The sequence below is a fragment of the Aegilops tauschii genome, chromosome 3 (assembly GCF_002575655.3).
Source record: "Aegilops tauschii subsp. strangulata cultivar AL8/78 chromosome 3, Aet v6.0, whole genome shotgun sequence".
NCBI classification, from domain to species: Eukaryota; Viridiplantae; Streptophyta; class Magnoliopsida; order Poales; family Poaceae; genus Aegilops; species Aegilops tauschii.
The window spans coordinates 463,372,026-463,380,674 of NC_053037.3; the positions used below are offsets into that span (position 1 = coordinate 463,372,026).

The 8,649-nt window shown below is 42.0% G+C and overlaps 2 protein-coding genes across 2 annotated transcripts; one reads left to right on the plus strand and one right to left on the minus strand.

The window, feature by feature from the left end:
• Positions 1-397: 397 nt before the first annotated feature.
• Positions 398-1,267, plus strand: LOC109743906 (uncharacterized). Its single transcript, XM_020302995.4, has one exon. It carries the CDS (start codon positions 421-423, stop codon positions 1,081-1,083), a length of 663 nt encoding a protein of 220 aa, XP_020158584.2. The 5' UTR covers positions 398-420; the 3' UTR covers positions 1,084-1,267.
• An 18-nt stretch (positions 1,268-1,285) lies between these two features.
• LOC109743905 (uncharacterized) lies at positions 1,286-5,938 on the minus strand. The gene is made up of 11 exons (XM_020302992.3): positions 5,753-5,938; positions 5,147-5,311; positions 4,879-4,997; positions 4,519-4,593; positions 3,827-3,920; positions 3,682-3,741; positions 3,208-3,273; positions 3,030-3,128; positions 2,012-2,056; positions 1,813-1,915; positions 1,286-1,638 (listed from the first exon to the last, which is right to left on the minus strand). The coding sequence occupies exons 1-11, from the start codon at positions 5,825-5,827 to the stop codon at positions 1,580-1,582; spliced, it is 960 nt and encodes a 319-aa protein (XP_020158581.1). The 5' UTR covers positions 5,828-5,938; the 3' UTR covers positions 1,286-1,579.
• Between the last annotated feature and the right edge of the window lie 2,711 nt (positions 5,939-8,649).

The following is an 8,649-nucleotide window of genomic DNA, read 5'->3' on the forward strand; positions in this document are numbered from 1 at the left end:
GTTGTTTCCTTCTTTCGCGTTTGCTTTCCTGGTCCACTACTCAATCTGCTTTAGAGCATCTATAGCCGAACCAAATTCGACCCCTTAAACATCCGCGGACGCGTGAGACGTGACCTTGAAGAGCGATGGACGGCCCCTCAAATGTCCTATTGAACAATCACACTCCTTACCCCTCAAGTTCATGTACGTTGATCATATAGTGCAAATTCATCACAATTAAGTCCATACAAAAAACGAGTCAAAAGCTAGCCAAATTTAGTGGTCTATATCCGCAACACTATTAAGGACCGTTCATCTGCGCGGCAAAGCGCGCCTTTCCGTCTAGAATTCTCGAGGAATATGATACCCGTCTCTCGTCGGCTCATCTGTTGAGTTCGTGCGCGGAGCATCTCATCTGACGGAAAGCGAAGATGTAGCGAAATGCGTCCCCATCTCTTTCCCTTCACCGGGAAGCTGAGTATATGTCATTTGCCTATATATGAAGCACAGTTCTTTCTCCACTTCGCTGCATCCGAAGTTTGTCCTGTCCTTCGTACAGCAGTGATGCAGATGAACAACAAGGAGCCGGCCGCCGACGGCAAGTCGCCGACTACCATCTGTAGCAGGCTTCAGAGAGCCTTCCACGCCCGGCCGGTCTTCGGGCCTCTTCGCCGCCTCACGGGCCAACCCCACGACGGCGGAGCTGCCGCTACCGGCGTACCCGGGGGAGCGCCTGCCACGACGCACGGTGGTGCACCGCCACCGGTTGTATTGCCGGCACGTGCACCGGCGCCGTCTCCAGCAGGCAAAGCTCCCGCACCTACGGCGACACCGGCGATCGTGCCAGCGGCGCCCCAGAAACCGGCTGCTGCCAAGGGAGGTGGCAAGCCTGGGCAGGTCCTCGGGAGCACTCCTACCGTCGCTGCAACCAGGAGCAAGGTTGCCGAGAAGGCGGCAGGGGGGATCCCGGTACCGGTGCCACCGCCGGCAGTCATGGCTGGAAGGCCGGCAGCGGACGCGAAGGCTGGGGACAAGGCGCAGCAGACAAAGGGGAAGATCAGGGTGAGCTCCAGGGTCCGCAAGGCCTTGGCCTCATCCAAGTAGAGGGATGATCACCTGAATCGCCAGGGTGCGCGCCAAGAACGGAGCTAGCTGAATTACGCCTCTCCAAAGCCATTCTCTGCTACCAGTGTGCTATTTTTTATTTACCGATTTTTGAGCTAGGCTCTCCGTTCTGCTGTAACTTCAGATTTTCTTTCTTGTTGATGAATTATCACTTGGGGGATCACCAGGAGGGAAAGTCACAGAAACTGGGCCGGATTGTACCGGCAATAATATTCTTGGCTCAAGTTTCGTTGATGCTACACATCATATAAAAAAGCTTTGTCTCAAAAAAAAATCACATAAAAAAGCTCACTCAAGAACGAATAACAGATCTATTTATTGTGACTTTATTATACCATCCTTCGCCGAACTGCAATGTCCTCCAAATTGACGCAGCTCTTGGAGGCTTACAGGGTGTTGGTTCTGAACTTTTGATAGGTTTGTTCTGAACTTCTGATATGCCAAACAAGTCAGAACTTCTGATAGGTGATCAGCATTACAACTTCTCGATTCGGTGAATGATCAGGTCTCTCTCCTCGTCAAGTTCATCTTCGCCTGTAAAATGGAACAAAAAAAAATTACATACGCGAGTTTTTGTGGTGGTTGACATCATGGCTTCAAGTTTAAACTCAGAACAACCAGAAGCGGGTTTCCTGACTACTCCATCCTTCTTTTGCAATTTTAAGCTGGTGTGTAATGGGCTCTAAGATGGAAACTTCACAGCACTACCTTTACTTGCAGGAAGATTGTGGAGTAGTTTCAACAATTCCTTGCGATTGTCTCGCAAAGCTTCAATAATACCAGGAGGCTTGTTTGGATTGGCAACGAACACCTAATTCCGCACAGGAAAATGGACCAACAGAAATTGTTAGAAGGAATTTGTTTGACGAGGAAATACAACGTACGTGCACTTATATAACGATGGTACCTTAAAAACGTGGAAGGCGCATATTTTGATATTTTTGCTTGAATCCTAAAAAAAATGCCGGTTAGTAGTAACACTCCTACAAATAGATAGGATCTGTACACACATAATATTAGTAATATTTTTTAGAATCTTTTCACGCAAAAAATATGTATTTAATCAACGTCAAAAAAAGCTGCAAGCTTGTGTTTCTCATAAATGAAGCCTTTCAGATGTATATTCACGTCTCAACTTCCAGAGAACTGCTGGAACCTTTGCATAAGAGATAAGAGTGTTTAAGACAGTTTTTTTTTTGACAGAACCTTTTTTTTTACAGAACCTCGTAAAGAGGGCAGGGAGCTCTTGCGCACTCATATAGAAGATATGCCCAGTTCAAAAGAGTAACATAGTGCTTGAGATTTACAATGATGGACCTTAACTTAGCAGCCTATAAATACTGTTATCAAGTAGTTACTCTCTGTAGTCCAATCTACGTAGCTACCAAAAAAGCTTGTACATATGCCCCCCTTGCTGTTTTACGCTCAAAATGTATAGTTTCATACAGGTTAAGAGTCATTTATGCGCGTCTTCGAGCATTCTACACTGCTAGGTCCTGGAGTTCTTCCCCTGATCAAGCAGGACCTTCTCTGACTGTGAGAATGAACCACCCCCTGGGTCTGATTAGTGTATGTTTACTTATGCTTCAGGGTGCGTTGTGGGCGGCCATTGGCCTTTCGCCTTGTAATGCTAACTCTGTAAAACTCATTTTTTTTAATATAGGCAGATCACTGCCAGTTCCTCATTAGAAAAACGCTGACTACCTTTTATGTCTTATTAAGTTCAAGGTGGAAAAACAACTACTGAAATGGAATCTAAATAATATTACAATCTATTAATTTCCATAATATCCATAGAAAAATCATATTAGTGAGGCATTTAGATACAAACTTAACAAGAAACAGAGTACTGAATAACCAACATAAGCTATCTCATAGTCGCGTAATTCCCAGATGAACGGTAAAGTATATACTATAACTGATACCTTCAGTAGACCAATCATAATATTTAGGAAACGAACTTCCTGAATGTATCGCTTCATTATTTTAGAGTTTGAAGGCTCCAATAGAAATTCTGAAAGGAACTGAAAATACAGACACCAATTTTAGTTTCTTTTCCATGTGAATGAGATGATTAGCTAGAGCATCTGAACATAGTCTGACCTTCACCGACTGACGCCTTGTTACATAGTTAGTTGATGTTAAGATCCTTGTGTACCGTTCAAAGAACTGAACAAAATATTCTACAGTGTTAGTTACAAGAGGAATGGAACTATCCACTATGTTAAACTGTTTAGTGATCTGGTTGGCGGAGCTACGTTCGGTTCACAGGCTGCCGCCCCCCAGCTGTGCAAAACTTTGCGAGGGAAAAAAATTGCATGGGGAGATTCTTGCGTGCCTCTGCCACTGGATAGTGACCTGGCTCAGATTTTGCTGAGTAGTAAAAGTATTTATGTAGGCATCAGGGCAAGCAACAATGAAAGTGCAACTCTTTAAGTGTATCACAAAATCAGAAAGCAGAGTCAGAGAGGTAATAATCCGACAATGATGGCATACAAAAATATGAACTCAACAATAAGAGATGTTGTTTCATGTTGATCGCATGAACACAGAATTTTTTCAGAAAAAGAGAGTGACCTGTTCGTAGTGGGAGCTCAAGTACACAGAGACAACAGTTTCATGTTTGGTAAGCAAATCCTGCAAACATCTTGTCAAGAGCGACCATTCAATATTTGATAAAGAGTAAATTTACACAAAGATAAATCTGAAAATATGGATTTACCTTGAAGGTGTTTAGAGCATCAGAAGCAATGTCGAAGTTCGGCAGCTCAACATACTCGAAAAACAGCTCAAAGCTATTGGATTCCAAGATATATCTGAAAGGGCGCTACAAAATCATATATGTGCAAAATTAATTAAACTAAGTTAAATGAACTAGTTATCTAACTATTTTCTATGTCAGAATATGTTGTGCTATTATGGTTAATAACCACTTCATCGGAGATGAACAAAATGATTCACCGAGATACTTTTGTGGTAAGGTAAATGTGAGGGACAAAGCTGTTTCGAAGGCTAACTGGATAACAACATAATAATTGTGGTGAAGAAAGAAGGACGTGTCTGGTAGATATTGAATTTGAATTAGTAAATTTAAAGTATTTTACAATTTTTTCAGAAGAAAGGAGCAATAATGCATCTAAGGCAAACAGCTTTATGGTTGTTAAATCTTTTTTTCGTAGTTAATGCTATCGACTGCAATCGATTTTTATGCACATAATCATACATAGCCAAAGATTCCTAGCATGGGAAAATTAAAATGCATCAACTTGTTCTTCATGTTATATTATTTTAAGCGTATGTCTTGTGCTACATTTATTAGCTCAGCACTTATTTACCAAGAAAAAGTTAGGTGCATATATCATGTAGTCCCAAACAAAATAATGTCCCAACTAGATGAAAATTTTGAAGCCTTACTTGGCAAGGGTTGGATGTTTTATGCATTCTCTCACCATAATCCCACAGTTTAGTGCAAGGTCCGACTTCTTGTAGCTGTTGCAAGAGTTTACCAATCAAGCTTACAAAGATACCAAGCAATTATTATTAGAAAACTGTCACAGAAGATTTAAATCATGGACTGCAAGGCTTCAAGTGCAAGACCCTTTGGAAAGTGGCAATTACAGAAGTCCATATTAATGATACAGGAAATCAAGTAAAATAAATAATGGTAAGGAAAAGCAATTTGATATACATGCAAACAGAGGATATCTTGTAAACTATCTCTGCATTCATGTTCACTGTTCCAACTGGAATTAACTGGAGAAGTAGATGACTTGCCAAACAACTAGGAAATCTAAAAGCTCCACGTGATCTTCAATATACTTCACACAGCAATAATTCTCATCAACTTTCTGCCCAAGCAAAATGCACCAGCAAATAACCAAATCTTTTCTTACCTGCAATTCAGAGCTAGTGAGTTCAGTACCTGAGTAATGCTCGCTCTGCCCCATCTAGATACATCCGTTTGAGCGTCAATTAATATGGGACGGAGGTAGTAATAGATAAAAAAGCAGAGATGAACACATTTAGTTGATAAACGACATACTCCCCAACCCAAGGAAGGCAGATTCTGAACAAAGAGGGAAAGCACGCCCTCCTTGCAAATTTCAAGTGCTATTTGCAGGACTTGCTCTTGATTCGCTCCTGCTTCTCCATCACCAGAGAGCACTTGCCGCAACGAGGAGATGTTTTTCTCAACCTCTTCGAGAGCCTGAGAAGATACACAAATTAGGAGTCATTTGTACATCACAACTGCGTTGAACAACTTACCAGAAATATATATGACTTCTTCTCTACAACATGACCAAATTGCAAACATCATCATCATCATCATGCATTATTATGATCTAGATTCTAGAGCTTGCAGCTTTCCAGAGCAGTGAAGAATACAAGCTGAGAGAAGAAACAATATGATCATGCACACAGAATCACACAAACCCCTGAAGACTCACCCTGAAACAGGCTTTTCCTACCGATCGACCAATTTCACCAATTTATGCAAACCTTCTTTTGATCGTAACCTTTTTTACTCTCAGTTGTGCGATCCATGAATAACTGGAGCAGGCACGCACGAATGGACTCCGGCCTCATCTTCTAGCATAGGATGGGCGAGATTATATGAGGCGGCGGAGATGGGAAAGGCGATTATTACCCTGTCGCCGGTCTTGGTGGGGAGGGCGAGGAAGGAGTCCTTGATGGAGAGGACCACCCCGGCCGTCGACGCCATCCGGAAGAGGAATGACAGCTCTGTCGCTCTGTCGTCGCCTCGCCGGCACCGGAACGGAATGGTCTGTCGCGGGATCGGGCGGTCGCGGTCCTTCCTTGGCAGCGTGTAGCTTTTGCGTTTTAAACCTTCGCTTTCTTTCTTACACTTCGTATGCTTATTTTAAGGGCTAAAGTGGAGTCGATCATCTACACAGGGCTTTTTGAGAGAGAGAGAGAGGGGGGGGGGGGGGGGGGGGAGAGAAAAACTAGGAGTTGATCACTCTAAATAACTCTTACAACAACAACAAAAATCGTGAACCAACTTATGGTTGGATGGTTAGATGGATAATGGTATCCTCAGTCCACTAGGGTTCAAGTCCTGGTGCTCGCATTTATCCTGAATTTATTTCAGAATTTCCGGCGATATGCAAATACTGATGGAGCTAAATCTGGTAGATTGAGTTTTTGACGAATCTGATACGTCACAATTCTCAAATGTATATGTAACTTTTTATTGTTAAATGCAATTATGCTATCACTTTCATATACTTTTTATATCAATTCATATTATTTTTCCGGACTAACCTATTAATTTAAGGCCCAGTGTCAGTTCCTCTTTTCTTCTTGTTTTTGGTTTAGCGGGAAAACAATATCTACCGAGATCAAAATACGTTGTTGATTTAACACGTTTTTCTTTGGGCAACAAGAAACACTGAAAGCTTCGGGAAGCAACGGGAGGAGCCACGAGGCTCCCACATGAACACATGGCGCGACCAAAGAGTGGCCGCGCCACCTGACCCTGTGGGGCCCCTGGATACCACCTTAGTCCAATTTTGCCGTCGTAATTTTCTATAAATACGTAAACCATCTGTCGTACGTCTAGAAGAATTTTATCGCCGCCGCAAGTCTTTGTTCTGAAGAGATCCCATCTGAGCCCTGTTTTGGAGTTCTGCCGGAGGGGGAAGCCATTATCGGGTGGTTCTCCATCAACCTTGTCCCTTTCATGACCATGTGTGAGTAGCAGGGGCGGAGCCAGCTTATTGTTGTTGGGTTCAGCTGAACCCAACGACTTTTGTCTACTACGTACAGTACACAAGTACAAGAATTTAGTGGCGTGAACCCAGTAGAAAATCGTAGCTGACCCCATCAAAAGGCTACAAGCCCACAAGCTAATTGTCTCGCGCCCTTGATTGTTAGTGACCTGTTCTCATACGAGATGTATTATACACGGCAGCTGCTCACCCTTGATCTTTCCTATTCGATTCTCAACTCGGTTCTCTCTCATCTCTCCTGTTCCGATCGCTTCGTCGCACAATGGCAAGTAGATAATTTCAGACCACAGTGGCAAGCCAACAATTGTAACTTAAATTTGAGGTAGTGAGATTACATTGCCACATCTTGGAGTACTCCCTTGCACATTTTTCTATCTATCCAGCATAAGACGGTAATGGTTTTTATTTCTTTTCCCTAATTTTTTAATTGTTTTTTCTATAAGATCTTTGATTGATCTAGATTATAGATCAATATTTTCCAAAGTGACTAAGTTGACATTTTTCAATGTTTTCAAGAAGATGAGAAGCTACACCTCAAGCTACGAAGTAATTTGAGTACTACTCTATTATGTAAACATGTGATTTTACAATTTAATCCAATAAGTATGTCCCGCCATGCTCTGTCTTTAATGTAAGACAATAGATGTCATCTATCATATTTCTATTCGTTATGATGGTTTTGAGTGACACATTTCTATTCGTTATGTTGGTTTTGAGTGTTGTACTCGCGTTGTAAGATGTTGTAAAATTAGACTTTACATTATTTAATGAGTGAACCCAATGGCTAAATTTTCTGGCTCCGCCCCTGGTGAGTAGTTCCTTTAGGACCTACGAGTCCATAGTAGTAGCTAGATGGTTCTCTCTCTCTCTCTCTCTCTCTCTCTCTCTCTCTCTCTCTCTATATATATATATATATATATATATATATATCTTTTGGATCTTCCATACCATGTTCCCCTTATTTCTTCTTTAATTGGGATTAATCCGATGTAATGATGAATTGTGAGTTTACGATCAGATTGTTCATTGAATCTATTTCTTTGAATCTCTTGAGATTTATTTGATGTGTAATTAAGTAGCTACGTATTCTTTCCGGTCATTCTCTGTCCAAGATTGATTTGTAGATCTTCAGAGGGAGTGGTGCATAGTAGTAGATCCAATCTTGCGGTGATTTCTATATCCCAGTGGCAGAATGGGGACAAGACACGTTTTTATATTGTTGGCACTGAGGAGAAAATGATGGGGTTTTATCTTATTGCTAGGTTTCTTCCTCTCTACATTATGTCATCTTGTTTAAAGTGTTACTCCGTTTATTTTAAACTTAAAACTTTAAGATGCATACAGGATAGCGGTCTTGGGATGGAGTAATAGTAGTATATGCTGTTGGATTAATAGTCTACTTGTCTCGGACGTAATGCATATATGAGATTATGCCCTGAATGATCATAGTCATACTCGTTGCTATTCTGTCAATTATCCAACTATAATTTGTGACCATGTCGTTTGCCTTCTTTTCAAGAGGTATACCTCTAGTGAACCTATGGCCCTGCTACGTCTCTGTCGTGCGGACGACTATCTATGGGGCCATCTTGCCCCTTTGCGATTCGACTAGGGAAATGCACAAGCACAGAGAGCAGAATCAGCAGAGAACGCAAAAGCTTTTACCCAGATTCGGGCCACCGTGAGGTGTAAAACCCTACTCCTACTTTGTTTATTGAATGTATATGAGCACAAGTACAAGGAGAACTTCCCCCGACAAGGTACAGAGAGAGCAGCCACACATGCAAGTTTT